This window comes from Arvicanthis niloticus, chromosome 27, assembly GCF_011762505.2.
Source record: "Arvicanthis niloticus isolate mArvNil1 chromosome 27, mArvNil1.pat.X, whole genome shotgun sequence".
Classification (NCBI taxonomy): domain Eukaryota; kingdom Metazoa; phylum Chordata; class Mammalia; order Rodentia; family Muridae; genus Arvicanthis; species Arvicanthis niloticus.
Genome location: NC_133435.1, coordinates 1,340,951 through 1,360,390, shown reverse-complemented (window position 1 = coordinate 1,360,390; position 19,440 = coordinate 1,340,951). Strand labels below are relative to the sequence as shown.

Here is a 19,440-nt window from a genome sequence, read left to right as displayed (position 1 = left end):
TTACACTGTACAAAGGGTTGTCAGAAAATGCATACTTTTGTTTTCCTTTTGATTTCTGTAATTTGGTTGGTGCCCAAGGGTGCATTGGACAAGATTATAGTCTGATAACACAAAACCATTAGGTCACCAGGATTTCAAATCACAATAAAATTTATATACGTTTAACTGGAAACACAGTTTATTATAGTCTTGTGAAATCCTTGAAATATTACAGGTTTATAAGTGGGAAAGGAATAAACCCAAACTCAGCAGTCATTTATTCTCATCCTAAATTTAGGCATGTCTTAATACCATTTTAACATTCTTAATTAAAATATCTCTATATGAGAAATATTACCCACGTAGGCAGTCTTAACAGCAAACTTTGTTAGTGTGTAATCCTTCAAGACTTCAGCCAGACCCTGACATGAGGGGCTCGCTTTCTTCATATTGCCTTGTCTTTGTCTTTCTGCCCTGTCTCATGTTCAGCAAGCTTTGTATTTGCCTAACAGTCCCCTCATTAAATCAGACTGTCTTGCTAGCCAGGATGGAAGAATAGTGAGATCATTTCTTCTTGTGCTCAAACTTAGCTGTTGCTTACTATTTTAGTTAGTGTGCTTGTCTAAGGTTATTTTTTATTCTTTATAAATTACTGCATGTGTATAATATATTTTGAGTATATTCACACACACACCCCAGTCCCTTTTCTTACCACTCTCCCATTCCCTTCAAAAACTCTCTTCTGAATACTTTCTACTACTTTCATGGTTTTTTTTTTAATTCACTGAGTTTAATTAGATTTGCTTACATTTTCATGGTAGTGCTCCTGTTTACTGAAAGCTGAACAACTTACCAGTGACTATAGCCCTGAAAAACTAGCTTCCTCTCCCCTAGCCAGTAATTGTTCATTTGCAGGTGGGACCTCATGAGTCCATCTCCTGTCTGTTTTGGAATCTTTTGCTTAATCTTGTGTATATAACACAATTGTACAGTTCATGTGTACAACGATAATGTCCAGATGACCATTTCACAGCACTCCTTCCCATCTTCCAGCTCTTATATTCTGTTCAGACCATCTCCTTTGATGCTTCTTGATGCTGACAGAGTAAATTAAATAACTTTTTATTTTCAATTATTTGGTGAAGTAAAGAACCAACCAATACTTGATATGAGAATGCATGCATGTATGTGTATATACCACAGTGAGTCCAATCCTCCACCTATGAGCATTGAGGTTGCTTCCTGTTTTACTTTTACTGGATATGCATATAAGAGTTTTTAAAACCCTCTTTACAGATAAATAAGGTAGAAGGACAAAACATGTCATGACAGTCACGGTTTTAGGATTGTCTAGCTTTGTAAATCATCAGAGAAAAAGATGCTTTTTTTTTTTTTTTTCTTCAGATTCTCAGCAGCAGGTTTCAAATGACCTTTAGCAGGGTCATTTGGCCAATACCCACTCCCCAACAGTTTCACTCTCAGACACCAAGCAATATTTTTATAGTGATGAACCTGCTTGACAGAACCTTCCTATAACACATCTGTCAACGTCCCTGCTGCTGCTTGAATCGTGAAAGCTGCAATAGAAATGTGTTTCTTCACTTCCGCCCAGGCCAAGTGAGGGTCTGCCTTATTTTCAATATCAAACATGGCATCATAAATCCCAGGGAATGATTCTCCGGCATATTTGTTGTGGCTGCTTGGAGCAAAGATGATGTGCCTAAAACAAACAAACAAAATTGCTTGTTTTTAAAATAAATGAAGAGTAGCTGTCAGAGCTGCATTTACCTGAGAGGTTGTTGGGTAAAGTATAAGTGTGCAATATGTCATACAGTCATCCCACAAAATCTTTACAATAATATAGTAGCTTTACTATAGAACACTGCTGTAGACTGATACAGCAATATGAACCACTTTAATGTTCACATACCTAAATATTCAATTAAAATATATTTTTAAAATACAGGGTAATATTTGGAAGACATTTTGATATATTCTCATCAAATTTTAAAATGTATTGCTTTTTTTTGGCACTGAAATGCCAGGGCCTGATTATAAAGATACTAATAATTACAGATGTTCAAATTGAACCCAAGGGCATCTTAAGGAAGTGTATTTCATACTGGTTGAGAGAAGCTCATGTAACAAATCTCAACAATAAGTCATCAGAACTGTAAGTGGAAGCCTAACAGTGAAGTCCTATGTAGAGGACTAAAGTTGTAAAATATCTATGCTGATATCATTAGATGGATGTCTGAGAAAAAGAGTATGGCCCCGTTTGTGTAAATATAAATGTTTCTGTACTTGAAGATCTGTGTGTGTGTGTGTGTGTGTGTGTGTGTGTGTGTGTGTGTGTGTATAAATGTCCATATTTACATACAAATATATGAATATAGTAAGCAGTTACCTGTTAATAAATATATATAGTTAAATGAACCATGCGTATAATGTGCACATTTATTCAGACATACATACACATTATATAAGCGTGTTAACACATCACACAATGTGTGTTTCCCTGAAATAAAAATGAGCAGAGCTAGATAGACGGTTGAGTGAGCCGACAAAGTAGAATGGTCGCTTGACTACAGGCTTCAGAGTCTCAGCATTTCTAAAAGAACATTTCCTGTATACAGATTAGTTCTAAAGGGATTAATAGACTAGTAACTTCTACGAAAGGACTAAAATTGTAGATGTTTCTTTTTATATATGTAATGTACACATGCACATATACTCATAACTGACAGTTCCTGTTTATAACTGTGAATCAACATTTATAAGTGCAGCTCACATCCCATCCCTTTTGAGCTTAACCTTCAAATGCCTTAATTCTACTGGCCTCAGAGGTGAACAGCTGAAATCTCCGTTTGTAGCTGAGAAATCCAAGGCTTAGAACAATAATTTCCCAGGTCAGAGTGGAAGATTTGAGCTTGAAAAGCTCTGTTTATATCATTTGAATGTTAGCGCTAACCACTAACATTTAGAAAAGTGCTCGCTAACTTTGTGAAGTAGCATTCATTATCTTACTTCAGACAGGCAAATCCTCGAAGTGACGTGCTCACATCAAAGAGCAGTGAGACAGATATGATCCTAAACCTGCATGAACAGGAACACAGATTCTTCTGACCTTAATTAGAGGCTAGGACCCTCTTAATTTCCATCAGGGAACCATTTAAATAATGTTTAGATTTATTTATTTATATTGTTATGTGTATGAATGTTTTGCATCATTGTATGTGTGTGTTCCTCATGCATGCCTGGTGCCTGCAGAGTAGATGAAGTTTCACATGCTTGGGAGCCACCATGTGGGTGCTGAGAACTAAATCTGAGCCCTCTACAAGAGCAACAGGTGCTCCTTTTTTAAAGATTTATTTATTTTATGTATGTGAGTACACTGTCACTTACTTCAGACACACCAGAAGAAGGCATCGGATCCCATTACAAATGGTTTTGTGAGCCACTGTGTGATTGCTGAGAACTGAACTCAGAACCTACCTCTGGAAGAAGAGTCAGTTAGTGAGTGCTCTTAATCACTAAGCCATCTCTCCAACCACAAGGAACTATTTTTTAAAGGACCTTGAGAAAATAGACTTTGGGGACTAAAAGCCAAGATACTAAAAGAAAATGTGACATAAATACAAAATACTACTACTACTACTAAATAATAATAATAATAACCAAGAACAAAACAAAACTTTAATTCCAGGAACATGGCAACTATCTTAGCAACCTAAATCATATGGAATAAAAGCTAAACTTTAGGAAGAAAGATCAGGTCAGATGAGAACATTACAAGATTTGAGATCTTTATGAAGGAAATTTTCTAATAACTATGTCTTTAAATAAAATAGAATGGGCTTCTTTATGAAGCAGTAAGCTTTCCATCACTAAGTATGAAACTGACTGAATATTTACTTACCTGGAAGCTCTAACAGCCCTTTAGAATTCTGTGGCTTGAATATTTTATTCAGGTTCTTTCTTAGCTATGACGGGCACATACTGAAGAACTAATTGATATAAAATATATTGCTCTGATACTACATATTATACCATTACTTGATACGTAATCTTACCCGTATTACATTTAGCATTTGTATTTAGTATATTGAGTATGTTATGTATTAAATATGTTGTGATCATCTTTCATATGCTTCTTTGATTATAGTGAGGTGTTTGGTGCCCTCTGTGACTCACCCATCTTTTCCTTACCGGTAGAACTGCCTCCCAGGTAAACCAAGAGGATCTATGAATGCTCTTTCAAGAAGCATCTGCTGGTCATTCATAATTCTTACTGCAATAGGACTTGGAGAATAAGAAACACATCATTAAACCCTTTTTCTAGTAAGCCACCACAATTAAACTAAAATAAACATAAGGCACAGGAAGATAGATAAAATAATAAACCATTAACAAAATTAATGTTAACACAGTAATATGTTATACAACAAGCAACATATAACAGCAGGGCCATCTCACTAGCATTTATAGAAAGCATAGAATGCTACTGAAAAGTGATTTGTTTTGCTTTTCAAGGCTACAGAGGGATGAAATAAAAGATAATCTTTACTTCTCTGTACGATAATCAGACCTCCCAGAAAGACACAAAACTACCAAGTTATTCTTTATGAGTCACACAAACTCACCATGTCTGGGCTGAATAAAGAAACCGAGTAAAGATAAGGGAAAAAATTAAGAATAAATAATAGTAACAACAACAAAAAAATCAAATTCTGAACTATGAGAAAGGCAGGGGCAGCTTTGTGTGGTAACTAAGGGAGGTCCTTTCAAATTCACAGTCCTTACACTGCTTTCTGGGTAGCTGAACTACATGTCTGAGCTTTCCTGTAATCCAAGGGAGAAGAAAGCCTCCTCAAAATGACTGACAAAGCTTTCTGATTAAGTCTGGAAAAAATACCTATATTTTGATTTAATTCATATTAATTGTATAATGTTTTAATATAATTTTAAAATTAATGTCTACCTAAACATGGGAGTAACAAAAAGTTTTCAGAAAAAAAAAAAGTATACAAAAGGAAATGGTTGATGAGTATAACAGGAATACTGAGAAGCATTGTACAGAAATACATTCAAAAGCACCTGACCTTATAGAGTTATGAATAACCAAATTCACCTTAAGCGTTAATGCAGTTGTCTACAGCATTATTAAAAAACATAACTGATGGGGGCCTTAGCCATGGAAAAACAGGCTATGAACTCGAGAATAAGCGAAGGAAGGGGACAACAGAAGAGTTAGAGGAATAGTTGGAAATGATGTATGAAAGCCAAACAAGTTAAATTATAAAGACAACTCTTGAGTTTGTCCTGCTTCCTAACACGCTAGCAGTTGTGTGGTGCTGCAGTGGTGCAGACCGTGGTTTAAGCAGCAGTGACTTGGAGGAGTTCTACACAGATGTTTGGGAAGACAGTCCATCCCTTTTTCAGGAGGGTAGTTCATCTGGAACTTACTTATTAAGATCCACTTGTGTAAGTCTTCTGTGAAAGTCTGAAGCAGCCTCTGAAAAGTTTTTCACAGCAGAAAATAAGGGATCTTTAATAGAAAAATAAAAGGGAAAAAGTTAGTAGTTCACATTTTATTTTATTTTATTTTATTTTATTTTATTTTATTTTATTTTATTTTATTTTATTTGGTTTTTCGAGACAGGGTTTCTCTGTGTAGTCCTGGCTGTCCTGGAACTCACTCTGTTCCTGGCCGGCCTTGAACTCAGAAATCTGCCTGCCTCTGCCGCCCAAGTGCTGGGATTAAAGGTGTGGGCCACCACAGCCCAGCGTAGTTCACATTTTAGTTGTACACATTCCTGTCCCCTCCATGTTAGGACAGAACAAGCAGGGAAAACAGTATTTCCTGTGACCTTTCCTGTAAATTCATGAAAAATATTGGGTGTCGTGGAGGAGAGGAAAGATGGGAATTTTAAAAGTAGCCAAATTGAGGGCTTTTTTTTTTTTTTTTTTAGTGTGTGTGTGTGTGTGTGTGCGCGCGCGTGTATATGGAAATCCAGGTGCCCACGAAAATCACAAGAGAATGCAAGATCTCTTGGAGGTGGAGTTGCAAGTACTTAAGATCCACACCATATGACTCTTCAGATAGGAAGGAAGGCCTTTCTTACTGATAGATTGGAAAGGGCTCTTAACTACTCTCCAGACCTCCCCTAAATTGATTCTTTTTTTTTTTTTTTTTTTTGGTTTTTCGAGACAGGGTTTCTCTGTGTAGTCCTGGCTGTCCTGGAACTCACTCTGTAGACCAGGCTAGCCTCGAACTCAGAAATCCGCCTGCCTCTGCCTCCCGAGTGCTGGGATTAAAGGCGTGCGCCACCACCGCCCAGCTGTGATTCTTAAGAGAATGCTTTCAGAAGTATAGGGGAAAAAATAATTCCTCAATTATTTACCTAAACCCCAGCAGCATTCATTCATTGAATATATTTATTGGAACAATTATCTTAGCCACTGGAGATAGGGATAACATATTATCTCTGCAATTATTACAAGATTAAAACAATACTAATTTGTATTTTCAAATAATACTATACGCTTAAAATCTTGCTCACAGGGTGACTTGTGAAATAGGCACAGAAACATCAGCTTTGATCAGGTCATACTTTTTTTCCTAAAGATATCTAAAGTTTCTAAAGGACTCAGTTTTCTTTAAAGGGCTGGCCACTGAGAGTTTGACCATGCCCCAGTGAATATATAGCACTTTTTTCTTCTTTTTTTTTTGGGGGGGGGAGGGCAAAATAATCAAGAAAAATATTATGTTGGAAAAAATGTAATTAGATTCTTAGCATATTTTTTTATTACAGCAATCTATCATGCATGTTTCATAAGTTCTAAGTAGGACTTTGACATACATGACTGATTTACTACTGCCTGTGTTTGTATCTGTTTTGCAGATCAAGTCCCTCTAGGTCTGGTCACAGGACTACTGCATCATCTGTCTACGAGGAGGAATCTTCAATATAAATACATTCAGTGTTTTCAGAAAGTCTTTTAGTCCTCAACGTTTACAAGCTTTGTTTAAAACGTGTTCAAGTAATATAATAATGGGTATGATGGAATCAAAGGAAGTGTATGTAGAAGAAAATTTTAAATTTCAAGTATAATACAGAAGTCAAGATAATAACTGAAATATGTCAGTAGGATTCAGTGACACTGAACATCAGAAAGAAAATTTTCAGGATACTCACAGTTGTATAGAGCACAGTGAGTAGTTTAGTGGAAGATAAAGAACTACGAGTGTAGAGTATGTTTTCATTCATTCAGCAGAAGCATTCTTTATTCAAACATTCTTGACATGAATGGACAATTACAATTGTGAAGAGAGTAGGGCACAGCAAGAGGCAAATTCTGGAAGATATATGCCATTTGATGGATATTCAGTAGTAAATATGTGGATGTTAAAACTAAAAGACATCATGGTACGTAGTCACTTATAAATGGGTATTAGCTGTAAAATACAGGATACCCATAATACATGGCAAAGAACCAAAAAAGCTAAAGAAGGAAGGCCAAGTGAGGTAGCTTGAATCTCACTTAGAAGGTGTAGTAAAATAGTCATAAGAGACAGATTGAAGGACAGAACTGGGTGGGAGACCATGGAGAGGGGAATGAGGGCGGGGTGTCAAGATCAGGAGTCGGTAGGAACAGTAGAAATGGCCAGATAGCCATGAGAATGAATGGAAATCTGCAACTGATGGGGCTGGGGAAGTGGGGGAAGGAGCATCTCCAGGAAGGGACTGAGACCTGAGATAAGGGAGGTGCTCAAGAATCAGCGGGGGTGACACTAGCTGTGACAGCATTGAGGATATGAAACCCGAAGAGACCACCTCCTGTAGCCAGACAGGAACCCCACTGGAGCAGTAAGGACACCAACCTACCCACAAAACCTTCAACCCAAAGTTTATTCTCTCTACAAGAAATGAAGGGACAAAGATGGAGCAGAGACTGAGGGAATGGCCAACCAATAATCAGTCCAACTTGAGACCTAGCCCATTGGCAATTACCAATCCCTGACACCATTAATGATACTCTGTTATGCTTGCAGACAGGAGTCTAGCATGGTTGTCCTATGAGAGACTCCACCCAGCAGCTGACTCAGATGCAGACACCCACAGCCAAAAAGTGGGTGGAGCTTGGGGACTCATAAAAGAATAAGAAGAAAGATTGCTCCAAAGGGGCTAGGAATTCCATAGAAAGACCAGCACAGTCAACTAACCTGGACCCTTGGGGCCCTCTGAGGCTAAACCATCAACCAAAGAACTAGGAACTAGGAACTTGGAACTAGGCCTACCTGCACATATGTAGCAGATGTGCAGCTTGGTCTTCATGTGTGTCCTAAATAACTGGAACAGGCCTATCCCCAAAGCTGTTGCCTATTGGTGGGATATGTTCTTTCTTCTATCCTCTTCTGGCCTCAGTAGGTGAGGATGTGCCTAACCTCAAAGACTTGATGTGCCAGGGTTGGGGAATACCTGAGGAGCTCCACCTGCTCAGAAAAGGGGGTGGGAGACCAATTGTGTGAGGGAGTGACTGGGACAGGGGAGGAGCAATGAGCTGGATATAAAGTGAATAATAAAGCAGAAAATAGCATGAACAGAGAAGAATGCTCAATAAGCAGGTAAGCGGAGGGAGAAATTAATTTGGTCTTAAGGCCCTGCCACTGAGCTTGCATAGCTTTTCTCTTGACTGGATCTCAACCTACGCAAATGTGGAAGAGGCATTTCACCCAAAGATGTTTACAAAGTGCTACATAGCTGTACAACTGTTAACATCTGTCCTGAGCAGGGTCTTGTCTTTTTCTCCAATTTCATCTCATTTCCCTCATCATGCCAGAGAGATTCTTGTTTTCCCCTTTTATTTATTCTTTTTCTTGGAACTATGGGGGGAACAGCAATGTTGCTATGTAGCCCAGGCTGGCCTAACACTTGTGATCCTTCTGCCACAACCTTCCAACTGCTAGGATTATAAATCCTAGCATACCTGGCTCTTTATTTCATTTTATGTTCAAATTGAAATACATGTGGCCTGGTAGGAGGGGTCAGTGGGTAAACACAGTTGCCTGATTCAATGCCCGAGGACTCAGACTAGGAGAGAACCAGCTCTTATAAATTGTCCTCTGATGTTCACATTTACATGGTAGCAGTCCACAAACAATGACTTTAAGAAATGTAATTTTTAATTTAAAATGAGTAAAATACTTGCTGTTTTTCATAACCTCAGAAAAATTACTAATCCTATGTAATAATCAAAAACATTGAAATATCACTAATGACAAATTCTATTCTCTGCTTTTAGTTACACTTTTTGTCACTCTAAGAATGTTTCATATGCATTTGTCTTCCCTTTTCTCACAGGAAATTTCAAGCTCTTTGAAAACAATATCACCCAATAATGTACTTGGTACACAGTAGACATTTAATACAGATTTGATCATTTTTGTATATACTAAGAATGTCTGAAAGGCAGGAAAAAAGTAGTTACAATTAGTGCCAGTAGGCAACATTCACTAACCACTAAGGGTCAATCACTACTGATTCATATATTTCCTAGTTCTCTCTCTAGTAGTGAGGTGTGTTACATTTATTCATGTTTAGGAAATTGGCAATAGCTGAGTGGTGGTGGTAAATGCCTTTAATCCCAGAAGTCATGTGACAGAGGCAGGCAGATCTCTGTCTGAGTTCAAGGCCAGCCTGGTCTACAGAGTACCAGGACATCCAGGGATACACAGAGAAACCCTGTCATAAAAAATTAAATAAATAAATAAATAAATAAATAGACAGAAAAGGGGCTTATCAGGATGGCCAAAATATCTGAGCCAACTTCCTTGTCCTAGCCCAAAGTCATTTTTATGTCTGAAGCCTACTTCCTTGTTCTAGCCTAAGATTTAGATTCCTGTCTGAAATTACTTCTTTGTTCTTGCTTGTTCTTTACTATTTGTGTTTATCATCTTACTTGTGCCTTAACTATTTGCATCTATTGTATTGCTAGTTCCTCAACCTAGAACTGACCTTAATTCTTGCATGGAATTAAAATGATATAAAAAAATGAAAAGGAAGAGGGGGGATGGAATAGGGGATTTCTAGAAAGGGGAAATGGGGGAAGGGAATGACATCTGAAATGTAAATAAATAAAATATCCAACTAAAAAGAAAAAGAATCCACAAAAAAAGAAAAAATCAGAAAACAGAGAAGAGAAAGAACAAGAAAGAAAGAAAGAAAGAAAGAAAGAAAGAAAGAAAGAAAGAAAGAAAGAAAGAAAGAAAAAAAGAAAGAAAGAAAGAAAGAGGAAGGAAGGAAAAAAGAGGAAGGAAGGAAGGAAGTTAAGGCATTCTAAATATCACAGATAATAAATGAAAGAGAGAATATCTGAATATCAGAATCAGGCCAACTCCTTCCAAATCCCATGTTTAATGCCACAGAACTGTACTGTGTTTCATCCCTACTTTCTAAAAAACACGTATTGGTAGCCAGTTGTGAAAGGAAATACTGACTATATCTAAGCAACACACCTTGATATGCAAATATTGATAAATATTGGCAATAATAATAGGACTTATGGTTATAATTTTATTATGTAGGGGATAATAAAAGCAATAACACAGGAAAATATTTATATAACTTAATGTTTGTAACACTATTTAATGAGTAATGGATTCACCATAGACATTTCATAGTAAATCAGATCCCTAAGTCAGTATTTACTTAAGGTTTTTGTCAAAAATAATTAGTAAATTAGCATGGATCCCTTCTAGAATGTACTGACCATGAAAGGAGCTAAAAAAGGTCTACATTAAAATCTATAAAAATATCTTACCAAATGACACTCCATAGTTTCTCAATTGCTGATCATGTTTCTTGGATAAGTTGAAGATACTTTCTGCATAGTTTTTCAAGGCTTTTGCATAGTCTTGAATGTTGAAAGGAATGACTACAGAATCTGCAAGCTCATAGACCAGTGCTCCTCGTAATTGAGCCACAGAAAGATGCTTTTTAAATGTGGGGTCATAAAAGTTCTGTACTAATTCAAACGTCTCATAGATGGTATGGTATACAGGATAGCTACTGTATTTGTCTGTTTTCTAAAATGGAGGAAAAATTGAGAAATAAACAAAAATTAAATGTTCAATTTATAATATTTTAATCCTAGAAATGATTTAAAAAGTATATATGACAGCTCTGATTTCACCAATTTAACAAATAAATTTAAAATCTAAACATTAGAGCCAGAATGCTCACTGATTTATATATTTTATATTTCTGTCTTTATTGTATAATATATGTAACCATCATTAACCTTTTTGTCTTAATAAATATGTATTCAAACCAGAACAATCAAAATTATGAACTGATCAAGGGTATAAAAAGTTCTGGGTAGCTTAGTGTTTATGAAGCTCAAAGGTAATACATTCTTTTTCTAACCAAATAGTGTTCAATCAAATGCTGTTAGTCCTTGGTAACATTTTGGAAGGTAACAATGGGAATATATGGAAGGGCAATTGATAACATACAACCCCAGCATAGCCTGTTCCTCAAACAAAACAGTTCCTCTAAGGGGGAAATACCAAAATAAAACAACAACAACATAAACATAAGGCCTGGAAAGATAGCTCAGCAGTTAAGAGCACTGGCTGCTCTTCTAGAGGTTGAGTTCAATTCCCAGGAGCTACATGGTGGCTTACAACCATCTACAATGGGATCTGATGCCCTCTTCTGGTATGTCTGAAGATAGCTACACTGTACTCATATTCATAAAATAAATAAATAAATCTTTAAAAAATATAAGATCTACATAATTAGACTGCAATATAAGCTTTTATTTACTTATTTTTAAGTTAGAGTCTAGCCCTATATTGTGGGAAGAGGCTCCGCTCTCACCATTACAAGGTGGTGCTTGGCATAGGCATTGCTTGAAAGAAAAGACAACTCCATATATGGAGTTGTATGCGCTGAGAGGTGTGGTTACCCTATCACCCCACCTTGCATCATTGAGACTGGCCAATCACCAGTGACTTTGTGGCAGCTGCTGATAGGATTAAGGCAATGCTTATAAGGGGCTGCGGGAACTGGGGAGGAAGGAGAAGAAGAGACAAATCAAGAGAAGAGAAAGAGAGAGAGGAAGCGCGCTGTACAGGGATAGCTGAATAAACCACTTGAAGAAGAACACAGTTGCCTTTGCCTTATTCCGCGGGTCGGACGTGGGTAGCGACACTATATGACAAACGATGATCTTGAATTTCTGTTCCACACTGGTTTCAATCCAAAGTAGATTTCAGGGATGTCCTAACATATTCCATTTTAGGGAATGGAACCCAGGGCTTCATGCATCCTAGGCAAGCACTCTACCAATTGAGCTACATCCCCAGAACAAAATCAGATTTTTCCAACAAATTCTGTTTTGAAAAAAGGGTATTAATGGTTAGCATGTATAACCAGTTATGAATCTGGCATTTCTACATGAATTACCATTTCACTGGAAAACTTTAGTAGTATTGCTTCACAGAACAGTCCACTCCCCTTCATAGTGCATCTACACAGGAGCAGGAGCAAGAAATCTATCTGTATGCCTGGAATTCTTGGGCCTGCGTCCACCTATTGCCTGATGCCATACAATTCAATTACAGTTCATATTAGTAAAATGTTGCTATGGTTTACATATGGAATATCTGCACAGCCCATACCCTCCAAAACTTGTGAGTTCAAGTACTCCCGGTGTGAAACTCAAGATTCCAGAAATATTGTAAGAAGTGTTAAAAAAAAATGGGTAGAGCTTAAGATCATCATATTAAGCAAAATAAACCATACAGAGAATAATAAGTATGGAATGTTTTCTCTATATACAGACATCTAAATGTAAAGCAAAAAGTATGAAAGTAGATGGAAGACAGGAGGATTATGAGGGGATGAAGAAAGTATGCTTGGAGATAAGCATCGTTACAGATATATATATGAGAAATGTCATAATGAAACCCAGTATTTCATAGTTAAAATGAAGTGTCCTCAGAAAGAGGTATTGTGGAAATGCCCTTGAAGAGTAAGTGCTAATCCAGCCCCTTCTAATCTCTCTTGGCTTCCTGTCTGCTCTAAGGTGAGCAGCTTTCCTCACTATGTGTTCCCACCATGATGTGCTGACTCACCACAATCCCACAAGTAGTAGGACAAACACTATAGACTGAGGCCATTGAAACCATGAACACAAACAATGTTTTTATGAGATGATTATTTCAGATATCTTGTTAAAGTAACAAAGAGTGAACACATGTACTGCATATTAGAAAAGATTAAATGGCTTACCTTGTTCTTAGTGTAGCGAACTCTGCCTGAAGCAATTCCAAGTCTTTGAAAGTAAGCCTCAAAATCACTCCCAGATCCCAGCTTATTGATTCTAGGTATAGAATATGAATAAGTATATGTGCATAAAATAATAAATAATACCAAGTCAAACAGATGAGAAATGAGTCCTGCTTTAAAAGTAGCTTAGAATTTTCATAGCAAACTATTATAGGAATTAGTAAAAGCTAAGCAATCTTGAAGATATTCTATTATTTGCTAGAATATTAATGTGATAAGCTACACTGAATATGACCAGAGTTTAGCAATACTGTGAAACATTGCAACCTAATATTTTTAATGAACAGAAAGGTTCAAACCACTTAATAGCCATTTTCATAGTTCACCTCAAGCTGTTTATAAAAATAATTTATTATTTTCTGCTGAATAAGCATATGAAACTTTTATAATGGAACAAACACATTTAAAGTTTTACAAGACTGATACAGGGACCAGCAAGATGGCTTAGAGGATAATGACGCTTAACAATAAGCCTGAGTTTGATCTTGGGACTTAAATACTAGAAGGAGGGAAACAAGGACAAGTTGTCCCCTGACCTCCACACAAATGTATGAAAGTACACAAATAAATCATTTAATGATGCCATTCAATAATTTGGAAAAAAAAAAAAAAGTCAGCAGCAGGAAATAATGAAAACCAGAAAAGTAATGAGGTGAGAGAAGAAAGGAAGGAAGGAAAAAGAAAAAAGGAAGGAAGGAAGAAGGAAAGAAGGAAGGCAGGCAGGCAGGCAGGCAGGCAGGGAGGCAGGGAGGAAGGAAGGAAGGGAGGGAGGGAGGGAGGGAGGGAGGGAGGGAGGGAGGGAGGGAGGGAAAATAATACAAAAAAATTGGTGAATTGAAGAGCTGATCCTTTGAGAAAATAAACAAGATCAACAGAGTCTTGGCCCTATTAACTCCTGCCTCCCTCCCCAAAAATATGAAAAAAAAAAAGGAACTAAATTAACAAAAATCAGAAATGAACAGTGATACATTAAAACAAAAAATCAGAATATTATATGGGGAAAAATTTAATAGCTTGTACCTCAATAATTTGGAAAACCTAAAAGAAATGGATACATTTCTGTGTTCATCTAAATCACCAAAATTATGCCAGTAAGAGATGGACAAGTTAAGGAAACCATAACAAATAAGGATTTTGAAATAGGTATAAAAAGACTGCCAACTGTAAGAAGTCCTTAGCAAAATATATTCACAATAAAATTCTATAAGAATGTCAAAGATCTTAACTATTCTATAAAATCGAACTAGAAAGAGTGTTCCCAAATTTATTTCATGAAGCCAGTATCACTCTAATACCCAGATCAAATAAAGATGTAACAAACAGAAAAGCCAATATTCCCTGATGAACATAAGAGTTGATAAAATATGTGTTAAACAAATTCAGACATGCATCAAAAATGTTATCCATTATGACCAAATTGGCTCTGTCTCTAAGATGCAGAGATGGTTCAATATACAAAGTCAAAGTATGTCATAAGGCAAAGAAATTTACATAAAAATAAAAATCATCTGATCATTTCAATAGATAAAGAAAACCCAGCATTGTTTCTTTGCTAAAATCCAACATGCCTTGATGATAAAACTCATAGAGTAAATGGGACTGGATAGAACAAATCGCAAATAATAAGATATATAGATGAGACTCCCACAACCAACATCATTCTAAATGGAGAAAAATTTGAAGCAGTCCCAGGGATATCTGTTATCCCTACTTCTTTTCAATATTGTGTTAGATGCTCGAGCTGGCGTTAGTAGAATTAATGGTACACAAATATGAACGAAATCAAACTATCCCTTTTAGAAGATGACATAATATGATATCTAGAGATCCCTATAATTCGATCAGAAAACTTGTAGGAATTTTATACAGTGTCAGGAATGTGACAGGATACAGTACAAAAAACTATACATGATAAACAGGGGAGCCCAGTCCCAACTAATATATTAACAACACAACCTCTGAACTTAAGGCTTAAGGGTCATTGTGGAAAAGGTGATAGGAAGGTTTTAAGATCCAGAGGAACAGGAAATGTCAGAAAATCTACTCTCAGGAAGTCTCACCAACATGGCTGCCTAAACAAGGAAAACACCTATAGATATGATAATATGGTAAGGGAAAAGCTTAAGAAGGATTAACTACAAACAAAAACCTCCAGACAATTAAGAAAAGAGGAGAGCACAAGAAATAGTCTTCTCCCAGGAAACAGCACACCAATTGGTTATTCAGAACCAAATGGTCAGCTGGAAAACATAAACAGATTGAGTTGTATGCACACATTTAGGAGTATACACACTGAATTTGTGCACATCTACAGACAGATATATGTGTAACAACAATTAAAGAAAAAGAAACCATGGATTTGAAAGAGTACATGGGAAAGGTTATATGGAAGAAAGGAAAGGGGAAAATGGAGAATTACAATCTCAAAAAATAGTAAAATATAATTTAAAAGTATATATAATTAAAAATAAAAAATAATATTTTAAAGAAGACTTTAGAAAATAGAATGAAGTCATAAACTACTACCACTTCCCATTAATCTTTAAAATTTCCAATTCTAGCTCTAGAAGTTATACTGTAATAAAAATGGATAAATATATAATGAATTCAATAAGTTACTACAGCATGAATGAAAAAAGGTAAAAATAAAAATCTAAACTGATTACAGGAAAGCACACAAATAGGTGATTAATGATAATGTTCCTTTATTAAATATAAAATAAGAATGCAGGGGTCTAGAGAGATGACTGAGTGGGCAAAGTGCTTGCTATGCAAGCATGAGGACTTTGGATTAAGATTTGCACAGTACACATAAAGGGCAGTCTTAGCCACTCACATCTCAAACCCCCAGTGTTGTGGGTTGGAACAGAGACAATCAGCTCCTGGAAATTCACAACCAGACAATTTTTCTGGGTGCTCCAGGTTCAATGAATGATCTACCATGAAAGAGTGAAAATGAATAAGGTGGAGAGGCTGGAGAGATGGCTCAGTGATTAAGAACACATACAGATCTTCTAGCGGACATGAGTTCAGTTCCCAGAAATCACATCAGGTGGCTCAAAACTGGATGTAAATTCTTGTTTTAGTTTATCCTCCAAGGGCACATGCATATACCCACATAGATCACATATACACATATAATTAAAAAAAATAAATCATTTTATAAAAGGAAAAAATTAAGGTTGGAAATCAATGGAGGAAAATACCCAGTATCAACCTTTGGCTCCCACCAACACACATACACACACACACACACACACACACACACACACACACTCACACACACATATCCAAACATATGAACAAACACAATATATTTAATTTTTACATTATTATCACACAAAGTTATACTATTACTTAAAGCATCTACTACATATCTGAAATTAAAGTTACATAAGGATACCAGATAATGACTTATAGCAAAATCACTGTATGATTCATCTTATTTATACTCATATGTGTATGTATGTATGTATGTATGTATGTATGTATGTATGTACCATGATGTTCAGATGCCCACAGAAGCCAGAAGAGGCCATTGGATCCCCTGGGTGCTGGGAACTGAACTTGGGTCTTCTAGTAGGGCAGCAGGCACTCTTAATTTCTGAGCCATGTCTCAAGCCCCCACAAAATCAGTTTAATTGAAAATGTCCAAAAACTTATTTGTGTTACACTATACATCAAAAACAAAAACAAACAAACAAACAAACAAAACAAAAAACAAAAAAAAAAAAACCATGTCTGAAGCCAGCTGGCTATAGTGGCACGGAACTTTAATCCCAGTACTTGGGAGGCAGAAGCAGGCAGATCTCTGTGAATTCAAGGCCAGTCTGGTTATGAAGTGAAACCAGGGCACCCAGGGCTCTGTAAAATAGAGAAACCCTGTCTTGAAAAAGAGCAAAACAAAACCAAAATAACAATAACAAATGTGTCTGAGATGATTAGTAAGCAAAACAGCAGCTGACTGGACAGCTTTATTAAATATATTTAAATTATTAATGAGCCATCTGAGAATTGCATGTTTGGAGAAGCAAGGGAAAGGGGAATCCTTATTTTTCCCCCAGGGTAGAAAACCTGCATACATTAATTTACCTAGGACATTCTTTATTTTCAGGTGAAGGGTCTTTTTCCAGCCAGCTTTCATAAAGTGACTTACTTTCAAAACCATCATCAGGACTGGAGATCTAGAAAAACAATCAGTGGGCATCAGGATTTGAAGCAACTATATAACCATGTGCACATTAGTATCAACTTTCATTGCTATCTGTATGTGCACACATATCATGTTCTATTATACAAAAATATATTTTGTAGCTGATAAGAAAAAAACTAGCCCAAATACTTCATTTATGATTGCTGTTGTTGGTAACTTTGACAATTACTTAAAAAGAAACTCATTTTTTTAATTTAAAATAAAAATTTTAAGTTGTTTCAGGTAAAGATAGTAGAGAAAAATGTATATTTTTTAAAAATAAATTTCTTTTATCCAACCAGACAAACTCTACCTTTGCTGGGAAATAAGTCAGTAGTAGTATTATTTAGAGTTTTAAATTATGCTTAAGCAAAACTGCATTTTTTTAATGTGAGGAAAGAGAGAACCTTATACACTAGTACAGTTATATACTTATACATTATAGGTGTGGAGTTTTCTCAAAATCAAAAATAGATCTGCATATGACTCAGCTACATATAATATATAATTAGTATATAGTATATAGTATATAGTATATAGTATATAGTATATCATATATAGTATATAGTATGTACTATATAGCATATAATAAATATATATAGCATATAGTATATTATATATATATATATGCCCAAAAACTTAACAGTAAAGATACTTATGTTTGTGTTCATTGTTGCCCTCTTCATAGTAGCTAGAGATGGAACCAAAGTAGATGCCCTTCAACTTATAATTCAGGCAACGAAATAAATAATAAAATAAATAATGAAATAATAAATAATAAAGTTGATAATGAAGTAAAAAATGAAAATGTGGGAGATATAATTCCATTTAGCACCAAAAAAATGAAATTTGTAGGAAAGTGGACAGAATTGGAGGGGAAACTAGTCTAAGTGAGATAATCTAGGCCTAGAAAGCCAAATACCATGTGTTCTCTATTATATATGTATCATACCTTTGAATTTAATTTTGTATTTAACTTAGAATGTCTATAGAGACTAGAAAATTATAAAAGGTACTAAGGGTTAGAGAAGACTTCTAGGGATGGGTAGATAGTAGAACTCACATGAAATGAGAATGGAATGAGATATAATAGGATGGGGAGGGTTAATAATGATATAAGGATACATGCAGAAACCTATTATTCTATTACATAATTTTCTTAAAAAGTAGCTTTTTTAATGCAAAAAGTTTATGAATGATGAGACATCTTAACAACCAAAGGCACTTGCCCCCAAGTTTGACAGCTGAATGCAGTTCCCAGAACCCAAGTGGTGGAAGGTGAGAATGGACTACTGTAGATCTCACACACACAGAAACACACACACACACATGGATATATACACACACATGCATGTACACACATACAAATGCACATACACAGTTGGTTTGGTTTTTTTTTTTTTTTTTTTTTTTTGGAATATGGCTGAGGAATGGGTTGGCAGTTAAGAACAGGTAAGAAGTAATTGCTTCTCTTGCAAAGGACCCAGTTTCAATTCCCAAGACCCAGTTGGTGGTTCCCATCATTCTATAACTCCAATTCCAAGGGATTTGATATGCTCATCTGGCCTCGGTGGGCATTACATGAGCATGGTGTATATACAAGCATTCAAACAAAACACTCATACACATAAAAGTAAATCTTCAAAAAGTTTGAATGGAGATAACTTATATAAACAAGTGGATAATGGCAACTCCAGAAACCAACATAATCAAAAATCTCAGAGCTGAGAAGAGAGATGAACATATGCTTCCATTCCTAACAAAGAAGCTATCTCCAGTTCATATCCACTTACAAAGGAAAATTAGTTTTCTCCACGGGTATCTCAGTGCATATATTAAATAACTTAAGGTAGGCCTGATGCCCAGCAGTACATGGTTAACTCAAAACGAACTCAATTGTATTTTTGTAGG

General features: G+C 36.0%; 1 protein-coding gene across 1 annotated transcript in view; it reads right to left on the bottom strand.

The window, feature by feature from the left end:
• Window positions 1-747: 747 nt before the first annotated feature.
• The window catches only part of Naalad2 (N-acetylated alpha-linked acidic dipeptidase 2), a 60,940-nt gene continuing 42,247 nt past the window's right edge, over window positions 748-19,440 (bottom strand). The window contains exons 16-21 of the mRNA XM_076925993.1: window positions 17,430-17,521; window positions 13,281-13,371; window positions 10,804-11,068; window positions 5,446-5,527; window positions 4,189-4,281; window positions 748-1,699 (exon numbers count right to left, since the gene is read on the bottom strand). Coding sequence (XP_076782108.1) covers window positions 1,510-1,699; window positions 4,189-4,281; window positions 5,446-5,527; window positions 10,804-11,068; window positions 13,281-13,371; window positions 17,430-17,521 — 813 coding nt within the window. The 3' untranslated portion in view covers window positions 748-1,509. The remainder of the gene's footprint in view (window positions 1,700-4,188; window positions 4,282-5,445; window positions 5,528-10,803; window positions 11,069-13,280; window positions 13,372-17,429; window positions 17,522-19,440) is intronic.